The following is a 17,145-nucleotide window of genomic DNA, read 5'->3' as shown; positions in this document are numbered from 1 at the left end:
GAATATAAAGGTGTTGTATTGTATTACAGGACACCTGTCAGGACTACTACTGTATGAATATAAAGGTGTTGTGTTGTATTACAGGACACCTGTCAGGACTACTACTGTATGAATATAAAGGTGTTGTATTGTATTACAGGACACCTGTCAGGACTACTACTGTATGAATATAAAGGTGTTGTATTGTATTACAGGACACCTGTCAGGACTACTACTGTATGAATATAAAGGTGTTGTATTACAGGACACCTGTCAGGACTACTACTGTATGAATATAAAGGTGTTGTATTGTATTACAGGACACCTGTCAGGACTACTACTGTATGAATATAAAGGTGTTGTATTGTATTACAGGACACCTGTCAGGACTACTACTGTATGAATATAAAGGTGTTGTATTACAGGACACCTGTCAGGACTACTACTGTATGAATATAAAGGTGTTGTATTACAGGACACCTGTCAGGACTACTACTGTATGAATATAAAGGTGTTGTATTGTATTACAGGACACCTGTCAGGACTACTACTGTATGAATATAAAGGTGTTGTATTGTATTAGCTACAGTCAGGTTTCTCAGGACACCTGTCAGGACTACTACTGTATGAATATAAAGGTGTTGTATTGTATTAGCTACAGTCAGGTTTCTCAGGACACCTGTCAGGACTACTTCAGTGAGCTGGGAGACGCAGACTTCTCCGTGTTCTCCGACGCGCTCAGCTTCAAACGCACAGCCCTGGTTAACAATGTCAAGACCTGCCTGGTGAGTCATCACACTGTCACACAACATGGGTGTGGTCCAAATGACTCCACTAATCCCTTTAATAGTACACTACTTTTGACCGGGCCTATCGGTCTCTGGTCTCAGTAGTACACTATAAATCTACAACCTCCTTCCATTGCTTTCTGCAATGCAGTAAAGGCAGATTGAAGCTCTGGAATTAACCTGGTTAACCCTGGGGGGCAGCAACAGGAGCATCTGAAAGAGTCTGGTTAACCCTGGGGGGGAATAGCAACAGTAACATCTGAAAGAGTCTGGTTAACCCTGGGGGGGAATAGCAACAGTAGCATCTGAAAGAGTCTGGTTAACCCTGGGGGGGAATAGCAACAGTAGCATCTGAAAGAGTCTGGTTAACCCTGGGGGGGAATAGCAACAGTAACATCTGAAAGAGTCTGGTTAACCCTGGGGGGGAATAGCAACAGTAGCATCTGAAAGAGTCTGGTTAACCCTGGGGGGTATAGGGGGCAGCAACAGTAGCATCTGAAAGAGTCTGGTTAACCCTGGGGGGGAATAGCAACAGTTTAGAATGGCAATATAGACCGTCAATATAGAATGACAATATAGACCGTCAATACAGAATGACAATATAGAATGGCAATATAGAATGGCAATATATAAATGCTTATGATATGAGCTTGCATTTGATGCGATCTGATTGCACGTCGTGATGTCAGTGCTGTGTTGTGTCCATCTGTCCCTGCAGGGTATCAGCGGCACGGTTCTGAGCAGTGACAACCTGCAGGTCCTAGGTAACATGGTGTGTGTTCTGGACGGTTCCTACATCCAGAACTCTGACCAGCTCATCCTGCAGAAACTACAAAACTGTAATGACCTCACCGACGAACAGGTGGCTGCCATAGAAACGCTGTTGACGTCTGGGAAAACACAGTACGGGTAAGTCAACATGGAAACATGGAATTAAACAAACGCATCTGACTGACTGACTGACTGGTCTGAAACTGACTGATTGACTGACTGACTGACTGACTGGGCTGAAACTGACAGACTGACTGGGCTGAAACTGACAGACTGACTGGGCTGAAACTGACTGACTGACTGACTGACTGGTCTGAAACTGACTGATTGACTGACTGACTGACTGACTGACTGGGCTGAAACTGACAGACTGACTGGGCTGAAACTGACTGGCTGAAACTGACTGACTGACTGACTGGGCTGAAACTAACTGACTGACTGGGCTGAAACTGACTGGCTGAAACTGACTGACTGACTGGGCTGAAACTGGCTGACTGACTGACTGGGCTGAAACTGACTGACAGACTGGGCTGAAACTGACTGACTGGGCTGAAACTGACTGGCTGAAACTGACTGACTGACTGGGCTGAAACTAACTGACTGATTGGGCTGAAACTGACTGGCTGAAACTGACTGACTGACTGGGCTGAAACTGACTGACTGACTGACTGACTGGGCTGAAACTGACTGACTGACTGGGCTGAAACTACCTGACTGACTGGGCTGAAACTGACTGACTGACTGGGCTGAAACTGACTGACTAGGCTGAAACTGACTGACTGACTGACTGACTGGGCTGAAACTGACCGACTGAGCTGAAACTGACTGACTGGGAAGAAATTGACTGATTGGGCTGAAACTGTAGCTGAAGTTAGGATTGGGCCCTAAAATGTAAACATTATATGTCAGATACACTGATGTACTTCCCATCAACAGTATAGTTGAGTCTGTACTGTGAGAGTTTCCTGTCAACAGTATAGTTGAGTCTGTACTGTGAGAGTTTCCTGTCAACAGTATAGGTGAGTCTGTACTGTGAGTTTCCTGTCAACAGTATAGTTGAGTCTGTACTGTGAGAGTTTCCTGTCAACAGTATAGTTGAGTCTGTACTGTGAGAGGGTCCTGTCAACAGTATAGTTGAGTCTGTACTGTGAGAGTTTCCTGTCAACAGTATAGGTGAGTCTGTACTGTGAGAGTTTCCTGTCAACAGTATAGTTGAGTCTGTACTGTGAGAGTTTCCTGTCAACAGTATAGTTGAGTCTGTACTGTGAGAGTTTCCCATCAACAGTATAGTTGAGTCTGTACTGTGAGAGTTTCCTGTCAACAGTATAGTTGAGTCTGTACTGTGAGAGTTTCCTGTCAACAGTATAGTTGAGTCTGTACTGTGAGAGTTTCCTGTCAACAGTATAGGTGAGTCTGTACTGTGAGAGTTTCCTGTCAACAGTATAGTTGAGTCTGTACTGTGAGAGTTTCCTGTCAACAGTATAGTTGAGTCTGTACTGTGAGAGTTTCCTGTCAACAGTATAGTTGAGTCTGTACTGTGAGAGTTTCCCGTCAACAGTATAGTTGAGTCTGTACTGTGAGAGTTTCCTGTCAACAGTATAGTTGAGTCTGTACTGTGAGAGTTTCCTGTCAACAGTATAGTTGAGTCTGTACTGTGAGAGTTTCCTGTCAACAGTATAGTTGAGTCTGTACTGTGAGAGTTTCCTGTCAACAGTATAGTTGAGTCTGTACTGTGAGAGTTTCCTGTCAACAGTATAGTTGAGTCTGTACTGTGAGAGTTTCCTGTCAACAGTCTAGTTGAGTCTGTACTGTGAGAGTTTCCTGTCAACAGTATAGTTGAGTCTGTACTGTGAGAGTTTCCTGTCAACAGTATAGGTGAGTCTGTACTGTGAGAGTTTCCTGTCAACAGTATAGGTGAGTCTGTACTGTGAGAGTTTCCTGTCAACAGTATAGTTGAGTCTGTACTGTGAGAGTTTCCTGTCAACAGTATAGTTGAGTCTGTACTGTGAGAGTTTCCTGTCAACAGTATAGTTGAGTCTGTACTGTGAGAGTTTCCTGTCAACAGTATAGGTGAGTCTGTACTGTGAGAGTTTCCTGTCAACAGTATAGGTGAGTCTGTACTGTGTGTTTCTCCAGACTCCCAGCTACCTGGAACAGAGAGACCCTGGACAACCTGGGTGTTCTGCCTCTCTACCTGACATCCTCCTTCTACAAGAACTTCTCTAAGGTCACAAACCACGACATCTGGCTGTGTGCGTGCATGCTGTGTGTGTGTGTGTGTGTGTGTGTGTGTGTGTGTGTGTGTGTGTGTGTGTGTACGTGTGTGTACGTGTGTGTACGTGTGTGTACGTGTGTGTACGTGTGTGTGTGTGTGTGTGTGTGTGTGTGTGTGTGTGTGTGTGTGTGTGTGTGTGTGTGTGTGTGTGTGTGTGTGTGTGTGTGTGTGTGTTTTTACAGGCTGTGTTGTGTTGTTCTCCAGAATGTAAAAGGCCAGTTCCTACAGTCATTCCTGAAGGTGCTGAGGAAGAATGGAACGTCCAGACAGAAGAAGAGAGGATGAAGACGGCTATCAGACAGTCCATCATCGACCAATCACAGTCCAAACGCTCCATAGGTGTGTCTACCCTGCACTAATATACCATGTCTGTCTGTCTGTCTGTCTGTCTGTCTGTCTGTCTCTGTCTCTCTCTCTCTCTCTCTCTCTCTCTCTCTCTCTCTCTCTCTCTCTCTCTCTCTCTCTCTCTCCCTCTCTCCCTCTCCCTCTCCCTCTCCCTCTCCCTCCTCCTCCTCCTCCTGAAAAGGGAATGTCTGTCTGTCTGTCTGTCCATAGTGAGTGAATAACAGTACTCTCCTCCCTGTCCATAGTGAGTGAATAACAGTACTCTCCTCCCTGTCCATAGTGAGTGAATAACAGTACTCTCCTCCCTGTCCATAGTGAGTGAATAACAGTACTCTCCTCCCTGTCCATAGTGAGTGAATAACAGTACTCTCCTCCCTGTCCATAGTGAGTGAATAACAGTACTCTCCTCCCTGTCCATAGTGAGTGAATAACAGTACTCTCCTCCCTGTCCGTAGTGAGTGAATAACAGTACTCTCCTCCCTGTCCGTAGTGAGTGAATAACAGTACTCTCCTCCCTGTCCATAGTGAGTGAATAACAGTACTCTCCTCCCTGTCCATAGTGAGTGAATAACAGTACTCTCCTCCCTGTCCGTAGTGAGTGAATAACAGTACTCTCCTCCCTGTCCATAGTGAGTGAATAACAGTACTCTCCTCCCTGTCCATAGTGAGTGAATAACAGTACTCTCCTCCCTGTCCATAGTGAGTGAATAACAGTACTCTCCTCCCTGTCCATAGTGAGTGAATAACAGTACTCTCCTCCCTGTCCATAGTGAGTGAATGCACGGTGGGAAATATCACTCAGGTCACGATCAGTGAGAATACGTTCCCCTTCAACTACGAGACCGTGACCAAGTTCAACTGCTGCCTGACGGCCAAGACAGTCGTTGACAACCTGGACGCCATCACCGCCAAGGTGGACGACCTGGAATACCTTGAAGTGGTCCTGGCGAGACTCAGAGAGGTACTGTCAGAATTATCATTACATCCGACCTGATATAAATACATTATCATTACATCTGACCTGATGTAAATACATTATCTTTACATCTGACCTGGTGTAAATACATTATCATCAGTTCTGATTAACAGAGAGAATGTACAGATAGTATGACATGGGTGTTATGAAGCTTTATCCTCCTGTTAGATTATGTGACTATACTTCCTGTTTCCTGTGTCCCGCCCGTCAGGCCTACTCCGCAAACTCCACCATCCCAGAAGCGAAGGTGCAGGTTCTTGGGCCGGCTTCGCGCGTTGCCACTAACGCTGACATCACCATGTGGAGCATCACCAAGATCGACACACTGTCAGCTCTGATGGACTCCTCCAATGGAGACTGGGATGCTGTTATGGTAGTCTATCTATCTATCTATCTATCTATCTATCTATCTATCTATCTCTGTCCTCCAATGGAAACTGGGATGCTGTTATGGTAGTCTGTCTGTCTGTCTGTCTGTCTGTCTGTCTGTCTGTCTGTCTGTCTGTCTGTCTGTCTGTCTGTCTGTCAAGTGATTAACCAATCAATCAGTCGGCCATTTACCAATCTATTCATGTCCCCCCTATAGGCGCAGGCCATCATCAGTAAGTACCTGAGTAACTCAGGAAATACTCTGGGCAGTGCCGAGCTCAACTCCATCGGAGGACCCAACCTGTGTTCACTAGACACCAGCCTCCTGAAGACCATTACACAGAGTAGCCTGAGGTAAGACCGAGAGGAGGACCCAACCTGTGTTCACTAGACACCAGCCTCCTGAAGACCATTACACAGAGTAGCCTGAGGTAAGACCGAGAGGAGGACCCAACCTGTGTTCTCTAGACACCAGCCTCCTGTAGCCTGTAACACAGAGTAGCCTGAGGTAAGACCGAGAGGAGGACCCAACCTGTGTTCTCTAGACACCAGCCTCCTGTAACCTGTAACACAGAGTAGCCTGAGGTAAGACCGAGAGGAGGACCCAACCTGTGTTCACTAGACACCAGCCTCCTGAGGAGGACCCAACCTGTGTTCTCTAGACACCAGCCTCCTGTAGCCTGTAACACAGAGTAGCCTGAGGTAAGACCGAGAGGAGGACCCAACCTGTGTTCTCTAGACACCAGCCTCCTGTAGCCTGTAACACAGAGTAGCCTGAGGTAAGACCGAGAGGAGGACCCAACCTGTGTTCTCTAGACACCAGTCTGTGTCTTCTCCTGATCTACAGTATGAGGAACAATCAGACAATAAGACAATCAGACGGTTGTGTTGATGTGTGATGTCAGACAATAAGATGGTTGTGTTGATGTGTGATGTCAGACAATAAGACAATAAGACGGTTGTGTTGATGTGTGATGTCAGACAATAAGACAATAAGACGGTTGTGTTGATGTGTGATGTCAGACAATAAGACAATAAGATGGTTGTGTTGATGTGTGATGTCAGACAATAAGACAATAAGACGGTTGTGTTGATGTGTGATGTCAGACAATAAGATGGTTGTGTTGATGTGTGATGTCAGACAATAAGACAATAAGATGGTTGTGTTGATGTGTGATGTCAGACAATAAGACAATAAGACGGTTGTGTTGATGTGTGATGTCAGACAATAAGATGGTTGTGTTGATGTGTGATGTCAGACAATAAGACAATAAGACGGTTGTGTTGATGTGTGATGTCAGACGGTTGTGTTGATGTGTGATGTCAGACAATAAGACAATAAGACGGTTGTGTTGACGTGTGATGTCAGACAATCAGACGGTTGTGTTGATGTGTGATGTCAGACAATAAGACGGTTGTGTTGATGTGTGATGTCAGACAATAAGACGGTTGTGTTGATGTGTGATGTCAGACAATAAGACAATAAGACGGTTGTGTTGATGTGTGATGTCAGACAATCAGACAATAAGATGGTTGTGTTGATGTGTGATGTCAGACAATAAGACAATCAGACGGTTGTGTTGATGTGTGATGTCAGACAATCAGACGGTTGTGTTGATGTGTGATGTCAGACAATCAGACGGTTGTGTTGATGTGTGATGTCAGACAATAAGACAATAAGACGGTTGTGTTGATGTGTGATGTCAGACAATAAGACAATAAGATGGTTGTGTTGATGTGTGATGTCAGATGGTTGTGTTGATGTGTGATGTCAGACAATAAGACAATAAGATGGTTGTGTTGATGTGTGATGTCAGACAATAAGACAATAAGATGGTTGTGTTGATGTGTGATGTCAGATGGTTGTGTTGATGTGTGATGTCAGACAATAAGACAATAAGATGGTTGTGTTGATGTGTGATGTCAGATGGTTGTGTTGATGTGTGATGTCAGACAATAAGACAATAAGATGGTTGTGTTGATGTGTGATGTCAGACAATAAGACAATAAGACGGTTGTGTTGATGTGTGATGTCAGACAATAAGATGGTTGTGTTGATGTGTGATGTCAGACAATAAGACGGTTGTGTTGATGTGTGATGTCAGACAATAAGATGGTTGTGTTGATGTGTGATGTCAGACAATAAGATGGTTGTGTTGATGTGTGATGTCAGACAATAAGACAATAAGACGGTTGTGTTGATGTGTGATGTCAGACAATAAGACAATAAGACGGTTGTGTTGATGTGTGATGTCAGACAATAAGACAATAAGACGGTTGTGTTGATGTGTGATGTCAGACAATAAGACAATAAGACGGTTGTGTTGATGTGTGATGTCAGACAATAAGACGGTTGTGTTGATGTGTGATGTCAGACAATAAGACAATAAGACGGTTGTGTTGATGTGTGATGTCAGACAATAAGACAATAAGACGGTTGTGTTGATGTGTGATGTCAGACAATAAGACAATCAGATGGTTGTGTTGATGTGTGATGTCAGACAATAAGATGGTTGTGTTGATGTGTGATGTCAGACAATAAGATGGTTGTGTTGATGTGTGATGTCAGACAATAAGACGGTTGTGTTGATGTGTGATGTCAGACAATAAGACAATAAGATGGTTGTGTTGATGTGTGATGTCAGACAATAAGACAATCAGATGGTTGTGTTGATGTGTGATGTCAGACAATAAGATGGTTGTGTTGATGTGTGATGTCAGACAATAAGACGGTTGTGTTGATGTGTGATGTCAGACAATAAGACAATAAGATGGTTGTGTTGATGTGTGATGTCAGACAATAAGACAATAAGATGGTTGTGTTGATGTGTGATGTCAGACAATAAGACAATCAGATGGTTGTGTTGATGTGTGATGTCAGACAATAAGATGGTTGTGTTGACGTGTGATGTCAGACAATAAGACAATCAGACGGTTGTGTTGATGTGTGATGTCAGACAATAAGACAATCAGACGGTTGTGTTGATGTGTGATGTCAGACAATAAGACGGTTGTGTTGATGTGTGATGTCAGACAATAAGACAATAAGACGGTTGTGTTGATGTGTGATGTCAGACAATCAGACGGTTGTGTTGATGTGTGATGTCAGATGGTTGTGTTGATGTGTGATGTCAGACAATAAGATGGTTGTGTTGATGTGTGATGTCAGACAATAAGACAATCAGACGGTTGTGTTGATGTGTGATGTCAGACAATAAGACAATAAGATGGTTGTGTTGATGTGTGATGTCAGACAATAAGATGGTTGTGTTGATGTGTGATGTCAGACAATAAGATGGTTGTGTTGATGTGTGATGTCAGACAATAAGATGGTTGTGTTGATGTGTGATGTCAGACAATAAGATGGTTGTGTTGATGTGTGATGTCAGACAATAAGATGGTTGTGTTGATGTGTGATGTCAGACAATAAGATGGTTGTGTTGATGTGTGATGTCAGACAATAAGATGGTTGTGTTGATGTGTGATGTCAGACAATAAGATGGTTGTGTTGATGTGTGATGTCAGACAATAAGATGGTTGTGTTGATGTGTGATGTCAGACAATAAGACAATAAGATGGTTGTGTTGATGTGTGATGTCAGACAATAAGACAATAAGATGGTTGTGTTGATGTGTGATGTCAGACAATAAGACGGTTGTGTTGATGTGTGATGTCAGACAATAAGATGGTTGTGTTGACGTGTGATGTCAGACAATAAGACAATCAGACGGTTGTGTTGATGTGTGATGTCAGACAATAAGACGGTTGTGTTGATGTGTGATGTCAGACAATGAGACAATCAGACGGTTGTGTTGATGTGTGATGTCAGACAATAAGATGGTTGTGTTGATGTGTGATGTCAGACAATAAGACAATCAGACGGTTGTGTTGATGTGTGATGTCAGACAATAAGACAATAAGATGGTTGTGTTGATGTGTGATGTCAGACAATAAGATGGTTGTGTTGATGTGTGATGTCAGACAATAAGATGGTTGTGTTGATGTGTGATGTCAGACAATAAGATGGTTGTGTTGATGTGTGATGTCAGACAATAAGACAATAAGATGGTTGTGTTGATGTGTGATGTCAGACAATAAGATGGTTGTGTTGATGTGTGATGTCAGACAATAAGATGGTTGTGTTGATGTGTGATGTCAGACAATAAGACAATAAGATGGTTGTGTTGATGTGTGATGTCAGACAATAAGATGGTTGTGTTGATGTGTGATGTCAGACAATAAGACAATAAGATGGTTGTGTTGATGTGTGATGTCAGACAATAAGATGGTTGTGTTGATGTGTGATGTCAGACAATAAGACAATAAGATGGTTGTGTTGATGTGTGATGTCAGACAATAAGACGGTTGTGTTGACGTGTGATGTCAGACAATAAGACAATAAGACGGTTGTGTTGATGTGTGATGTCAGACAATAAGACAATCAGACGGTTGTGTTGATGTGTGATGTCAGACAATAAGACAATCAGACAGTTGTGTTGATGTGTGATGTCAGACAATAAGACAATAAGACGGTTGTGTTGATGTGTGATGTCAGACAATAAGACGGTTGTGTTGATGTGTGATGTCAGACAATAAGACAATCAGACGGTTGTGTTGATGTGTGATGTCAGACAATAAGACGGTTGTGTTGATGTGTGATGTCAGACAATAAGATGGTTGTGTTGATGTGTGATGTCAGACAATAAGACGGTTGTGTTGATGTGTGATGTCAGACAATCAGATGGTTGTGTTGATGTGTGATGTCAGACAATAAGATGGTTGTGTTGATGTGTGATGTCAGACAATCAGACGGTTGTGTTGATGTGTGATGTCAGACAATAAGATGGTTGTGTTGATGTGTGATGTCAGACAATAAGATGGTTGTGTTGATGTGTGATGTCAGACAATAAAGATGGTTGTGTTGATGTGTGATGTCAGACAATAAGACGGTTGTGTTGATGTGTGATGTCAGACAATAAGACGGTTGTGTTGATGTGTGATGTCAGATGGTTGTGTTGATGTGTGATGTCAGACAATAAGATGGTTGTGTTGATGTGTGATGTCAGACAATAAGACGGTTGTGTTGATGTGTGATGTCAGATGGTTGTGTTGATGTGTGATGTCAGACAATAAGACGGTTGTGTTGACGTGTGATGTCAGACAATAAGATGGTTGTGTTGATGTGTGATGTCAGACAATAAGATGGTTGTGTTGATGTGTGATGTCAGACAATAAGATGGTTGTGTTGACGTGTGATGTCAGACAATAAGATGGTTGTGTTGATGTGTGATGTCAGACAATAAGACGGTTGTGTTGATGTGTGATGTAATACAATAAGACAATAAGACGGTTGTGTTGATGTGTGATGTCAGACAATAAGACAATCAGACGGTTGTGTTGACGTGTGATGTCAGATGGTTGTGTTGATGTGTGATGTCAGACAATAAGACGGTTGTGTTGATGTGTGATGTCAGATGGTTGTGTTGATGTGTGATGTCAGATGGTTGTGTTGATGTGTGATGTCAGACAATAAGATGGTTGTGTTGACGTGTGATGTCAGATGGTTGTGTTGACATGTGATGTCAGACAATAAGATGGTTGTGTTGACGTGTGATGTCAGACGGTTGTGTTGATGTGTGATGTCAGACAATAAGACGGTTGTGTTGATGTGTGATGTCAGATGGTTGTGTTGATGTGTGATGTCAGACAATAAGATGGTTGTGTTGATGTGTGATGTCAGACAATAAGACGGTTGTGTTGATGTGTGATGTCAGACGGTTGTGTTGATGTGTGATGTCAGACGGTTGTGTTGATGTGTGATGTCAGACAATAAGACGGTTGTGTTGATGTGTGATGTCAGACAATAAGATGGTTGTGTTGACGTGTGATGTCAGACAATAAGATGGTTGTGTTGATGTGTGATGTCAGACAATAAGATGGTTGTGTTGATGTGTGATGTCAGACAATAAGATGGTTGTGTTGATGTGTGATGTCAGACAATAAGATGGTTGTGTTGACGTGTGATGTCAGACAATAAGATGGTTGTGTTGATGTGTGATGTCAGACAATAAGATGGTTGTGTTGATGTGTGATGTCAGACAATAAGATGGTTGTGTTGACGTGTGATGTCAGACAATAAGACAATAAGACGGTTGTGTTGATGTGTGATGTCAGACAATCAGACGGTTGTGTTGACGTGTGATGTCAGATGGTTGTGTTGATGTGTGATGTCAGACAATAAGACAATCAGACGGTTGTGTTGATGTGTGATGTCAGATGGTTGTGTTGATGTGTGATGTCAGACAATAAGACAATCAGACGGTTGTGTTGATGTGTGATGTCAGACGGTTGTGTTGATGTGTGATGTCAGATGGTTGTGTTGATGTGTGATGTCAGATGGTTGTGTTGATGTGTGATGTCAGACAATAAGACGGTTGTGTTGATGTGTGATGTCAGACAATAAGACGGTTGTGTTGATGTGTGATGTCAGACAATAAGACGGTTGTGTTGATGTGTGATGTCAGGTTGTGTTGATGTGTGATGTCAGACAATAAGATGGGTGTGTTGATGTGTGATGTCAGACAATAAGGTTGTGTTGATGTGTGATGTCAGACAATAAGATGGTTGTGTTGATGTGTGATGTCAGATGGTTGTGTTGATGTGTGATGTCAGACAATAAGATGGTTGTGTTGATGTGATGTCAGACAATGATGTCAGATGGTTGTGTTGATGTGTGATGTCAGACAATAAGATGTGTTGATGTGTGATGTCAGATGGTTGTGTTGATGTGTGATGTCAGACAATAAGACGGTTGTGTTGATGTGTGATGTCAGATGGTTGTGTTGATGTGTGATGTCAGACAATAAGACGGTTGTGTTGATGTGTGATGTCAGATGGTTGTGTTGATGTGTGATGTCAGACAATAAGACGGTTGTGTTGATGTGTGATGTCAGATGGTTGTGTTGATGTGTGATGTCAGACAATAAGATGGTTGTGTTGATGTGTGATGTCAGACAATAAGACGGTTGTGTTGATGTGTGATGTCAGACAATAAGACAATAAGGCGGTTGTGTTGATGTGTGATGTCAGATGGTTGTGTTGATGTGTGATGTCAGACAATAAGACGGTTGTGTTGATGTGTGATGTCAGACAATAAGATGGTTGTGTTGATGTGTGATGTCAGACAATAAGACGGTTGTGTTGATGTGTGATGTCAGACAATAAGATGGTTGTGTTGATGTGTGATGTCAGACAACAAGACAATAAGACGGTTGTGTTGATGTGTGATGTCAGACAACAAGACAATAAGACGGTTGTGTTGATGTGTGATGTCAGACAATAAGATGGTTGTGTTGACGTGTGATGTAATACAATAAGACAATAAGACAATAAGACGGTTGTGTTGATGTGTGATGTCAGACAACAAGACAATAAGACGGTTGTGTTGATGTGTGATGTCAGACAATAAGATGGTTGTGTTGACGTGTGATGTAATACAATAAGACAATAAGACAATAAGACGGTTGTGTTGATGTGTGATGTCAGACGGTTGTGTTGATGTGTGATGTCAGATGGTTGTGTTGATGTGTGATGTCAGACAATAAGACAATAAGACAATAAGACGGGTGTGTTATCTGTTTCACCGTGTTGCAGTAAGGCCAATGCCCTGACGGTGACCAACTGCAGCATAATGAAGAAGAGAACGCTGTTCGTCATCGCTGAAGGGGCCTTCCAGAGCCGTAGTACTGTCTCTGCTACCTCCTACCAGCTAACACAGCCATACATAGGTACCTCCTACCAGCTAACACAGCCATACATAGGTACCTCCTACCAGCTAACACAGCCATACATAGGTACCTCCTACCAGCTAACACAGCCATACATAGGTACCTCCTACCAGCTAACACAGCCATACATAGGTACCTCCTACCAGCTAACACAGCCATACATAGGTACCTCCTACCAGCTAACACAGCCATACATAGGTACCTCCTACCAGCTAACACAGCCATACATAGGTACCTCCTACCAGCTAACACAGCCATACATAGGTACCTCCTACCAGCTAACACAGCCATACATAGGTACCTCCTACCAGCTAACACAGCCATACATAGGTACCTCCTACCAGCTAACACAGCCATACATAGGTACCTCCTACCAGCTAACACAGCCATACATAGGTACCTCCTACCAGCTAACACAGCCATACATAGGTACCTCCTACCAGCTAACACAGCCATACATAGGTACCTCCTACCAGCTAACACAGCCATACATAGGTACCTCCTACCAGCTAACACAGCCATACATAACATACATAACATACATACAGTTGAAGTCGGAAGTTTAGATACGAGTCTACTCTGCCTGTCCACTAGGGGGTGCTGACTCAGCCTACTCTTTCTGACCACTAGGGGGTGCTGACTCAGTCTACTCTCTGTCTGACCACTAGGGGGTGCTGACTCAGTCTACTCTGTCTGTCCACTAGGTGGTGCTGACTCAGTCTACACTCTGTCTGACCACTAGGGGGTGCTGACTCAGCCTACTCTGTCTGTCCACTAGGTGGTGCTGACTCAGCCTACTCTTTCTGACCACTAGGGGGTGCTGACTCAGTCTACTCTCTGTCTGACCACTAGGGGGTGCTGACTCAGCCTACTCTGTCTGTCCACTAGGGGGTGCTGACTCAGCCTACTCTGTCTGACCACTAGGGGGTGCTGACTCAGCCTACTCTGTCTGTCCACTAGGGGGTGCTGACTCAGCCTACTCTGTCTGTCCACTAGGGGGTGCTGACTCAGCCTACTCTTTCTGACCACTAGGGGGTGCTGACTCAGTCTACTCTCTTTCTGACCACTAGGGGGTGCTGACTCAGTCTACTCTCTGTCTGACCACTAGGGGGTGCTGACTCAGCCTACTCTGTCTGTCCACTAGGGGGTGCTGACTCAGCCTACTCTGTCTGTCCACTAGGGGGTGCTGACTCAGCCTACTCTGTCTGACCACTAGGGGGTGCTGACTCAGTCTACTCTCTGTCTGTCCACTAGGGGGTGCTGACTCAGCCTACGTCCAGCGTCTGTCCACCTCTAACATCAGTATGGACATGGACACTTTCATCAGCCTGGACCCTACTGTTATACAGGTGTGTATGTGTGTGCGTTTCTACCTACCTACCTACCTACCTACCTACCTACCTACATACATACATACATACATACATACATACATACATACCTGTCTGTCTGTCTGTCGTTATCCCCCTAACCCCTCCACCCTCAGACTCTGGGTGTGAGCCAGGTCAAAGGTCTGCTTGGTTCTAACCTGCCAGAGCTGAAAAGCTATGAGAACCAGAGCGCGGTCCGGACCTGGATCAGCACCCGTTTCCAGGCCGACCTGGACTATCTAGGGCTGGGTCTGAAGGGAGGCAAGGCTGACCCCATCACGGTTGGCGTGGGAACCATCATACTTCCTACCAGTGCAGGGGTAACTGGAGGAGCTGGGCCAGTCAACACCGTGGCTGGAGGAGCTTCTGCTACTACTACAGGTAAAACATAACCGTTCCTTCTTATCTAAGATCAGTTGGTTCTCTTTCATTTCTCTGTGAGCTCCGAGAGAGAGATTTATGATTTGAGGTTCAGTGAACAAAGTTATAATGTATGTTTTGTTTCTGTGTAGCGAGCGGCGGAGCGATCAACAGACCAACGTTCGGCCTCCACCTTCTCCTCACCACTCTGGCCATCGCTGTCCTGTACATTCTACACTGATTTCAGAGATTTTATATTTCAGAGTGAGAGAGTTAACTGACTCCATTAGCATCAAGTCGCATTCGGCTCAGACAGGGAAAAACATTATGTAAAGTTCTCAAACAGGAAACAAAAATGTATACATTTAGAGTCAGGTAGTGCCTTAGATATTGTAAATATCACTGAATACAAGGATATACTGGACCTATCAAAAGACTATAAAACCATCTAGCACTTTAGTCACGTCAATGTTTCTGCTCTGACAAGTTCTGCATTTTATTTAAGTGTCACTTTGTATGTTGTTCTGTCTTGGTGGTTGGAATGAAGTCTGTTCTGTCTTGGTGGTTGGAATGAAGTCTGTTCTGTCTTGGTGGTTGGAATGAAGTCTGTTCTGTCTTGGTGGTTGGAATGAAGTCTGGTTCTGTCTTGGTGGTTGGAATGAAGTCTGGTTCTGTCTTGGTGGTTGGAATGAAGTCTGTTCTGTCTTGGTGGTTGGAATGAAGTCTGGTTCTGTCTTGGTGGTTGGAATGAAGTCTGGTTCTGTCTTGGTGGTTGGAATGAAGTCTGGTTCTGTCTTGGTGGTTGGAATGAAGTCTGGTTCTGTCTTGGTGGTTGGAATGAAGTCTGGTTCTGTCTTGGTGGTTGGAATGAAGTCTGGTTCTGTCTTGGTGGTTGGAATGAAGTCTGGTTCTGTCTTGGTGGTTGGAATGAAGTCTGTTCTGTCTTGGTGGTTGGAATGAAGTCTGGTTCTGTCTTGGTGGTTGGAATGAAGTCTGGTTCTGTCTTGGTGATTGGAATGAAGTCTGTTCTGTCTTGGTGATTGGAATGAAGTCTGGTTCTGTCTTGGTGGTTGGAATGAAGTCTGGTTCTGTCTTGGTGGTTGGAATGAAGTCTGGTTCTGTCTTGGTGGTTGGAATGAAGTCTGGTTCTGTCTTGGTGGTTGGAATGAAGTCTGGTTCTGTCTTGGTGGTTGGAATGAAGTCTGGTTCTGTCTTGGTGGTTGGAATGAAGTCTGTTCTGTCTTGGTGGTTGGAATGAAGTCTGGTTCTGTCTTGGTGGTTGGAATGAAGTCTGGTTCTGTGTTGGTGATTGGAATGAAGTCTGTTCTGTCTTGGTGATTGGAATGAAGTCTGGTTCTGTCTTGGTGGTTGGAATGAAGTCTGTTCTGTCTTGGTGATTGGAATGAAGTCTGTTCTGTCTTGGTGGTTGGAATGTTTTTTATAAGAAGAATTTGTAGGGCTCTATTCAGTCTGTGTAGCTGAAAGGTCATTTCCTATTGAGCCAAGATCTGCAGCATTTACCATGAATGCAGTCTACGCTACGGGAACATCTGCAGCATTTACCATGAATGCAGTCTACGCTACGGGAACATAATGCTGTACTGCTGAACTTCCACCACGTGGATTGAATAGAGCCACTTGTCTTTGCCTTCGGGTGAAAATATGAAGGTATTTCATTACATGACAAAGAAGTCTTGTGTTGGTGATGTCGTCTTTCTGGGACAGCCATTTTGTTTTTCTCAGGGTTAGTATCTCCAACACTTATCCACCGAGCCAAAACCCTGTTCAATGTCATGACAACCAATTCCTCTGGTGCAGAATGATTATGTCATTAGAATGTCACTGTGCTTTTGTTCATGTCAGCTCAAACTAAATAGTAGATGTTGAATGTATGACTTAATTAATAAAAATGTATATTATTACACAATCCCCCCCAATTTTTAAAAATGTATTTATAAAGAAATAAACAGCCTATGAACGAACAGCTGATAATAAAAAAATACGTTTTTCTACAAATTAACAAAACATTTTAGCGGTTGTGAAATTATTGTATTTTTCAGGGCTCAGTTTATTCCTAACAAACCAGTACAGAACTCAATCAGAAAGACTCACAGTGCTGCATTGA

At 43.6% G+C, this 17,145-nt stretch overlaps 1 protein-coding gene and 1 long non-coding RNA gene across 7 annotated transcripts; both read left to right on the top strand.

Moving 5' to 3' along the window:
• The first annotated feature begins 2,469 nt into the window (after positions 1–2,469).
• Positions 2,470–3,633, top strand: LOC127928843 (uncharacterized). 4 transcript variants are annotated; one of them, XR_008132439.1, is made up of 5 exons: positions 2,474–2,557; positions 2,595–2,711; positions 2,829–2,945; positions 3,336–3,413; positions 3,492–3,633. It is a non-coding gene; the product is annotated as an uncharacterized LOC127928843 (long non-coding RNA). The 4 variants fall into 4 exon arrangements; XR_008132438.1 differs by having other exon boundaries at positions 3,336–3,633; XR_008132437.1 differs by lacking the exons at positions 3,336–3,413; positions 3,492–3,633 and adding an exon at positions 3,102–3,325.
• A 41-nt stretch (positions 3,634–3,674) lies between these two features.
• Positions 3,675–16,947, top strand: LOC127928842 (mesothelin-like protein). 3 transcript variants are annotated; one of them, XM_052516269.1, is made up of 9 exons: positions 3,675–3,765; positions 4,018–4,152; positions 4,929–5,119; positions 5,346–5,507; positions 5,721–5,857; positions 13,157–13,290; positions 14,545–14,639; positions 14,777–15,041; positions 15,173–16,947. In XM_052516269.1, the coding sequence occupies exons 2-9, from the start codon at positions 4,095–4,097 to the stop codon at positions 15,259–15,261; spliced, it is 1,131 nt and encodes a 376-aa protein (XP_052372229.1). In that variant the 5' UTR covers positions 3,675–3,765; positions 4,018–4,094; the 3' UTR covers positions 15,262–16,947. The 3 variants fall into 3 exon arrangements, with proteins under 3 accessions (XP_052372229.1, XP_052372228.1, XP_052372226.1); XM_052516268.1 differs by having other exon boundaries at positions 13,157–13,323; positions 15,185–16,947; XM_052516266.1 differs by having other exon boundaries at positions 13,157–13,323.
• Positions 16,948–17,145: the final 198 nt, after the last annotated feature.

This window comes from Oncorhynchus keta, unplaced genomic scaffold, assembly GCF_023373465.1.
Source record: "Oncorhynchus keta strain PuntledgeMale-10-30-2019 unplaced genomic scaffold, Oket_V2 Un_scaffold_4275_pilon_pilon, whole genome shotgun sequence".
NCBI lineage: Eukaryota > Metazoa > Chordata > Actinopteri > Salmoniformes > Salmonidae > Oncorhynchus > Oncorhynchus keta.
The sequence above is the reverse complement of the archived record's forward strand: the minus strand, read 5'-3'. Positions and strand labels throughout refer to the sequence as shown.

What these genes read in the sequence shown, in the direction of transcription:
- LOC127928842 (XM_052516266.1), top strand. Translation starts at nt 4,095, where the DNA reads ATGAAGACGGCTATCAGACAGTCCATCATCGACCAATCACAGTCCAAA. An exon ending in ATTACACAGAGTAGCCTGAG is followed by an intron (nt 5,858 to 13,156) that starts GTAAGACCGAGA and finishes ACCGTGTTGCAG; the next exon opens with TAAGGCCAATGCCCTGACGG. An exon ending in GCTAACACAGCCATACATAG is followed by an intron (nt 13,324 to 14,544) that starts GTACCTCCTACC and finishes TCTGTCCACTAG; the next exon opens with GGGGTGCTGACTCAGCCTAC.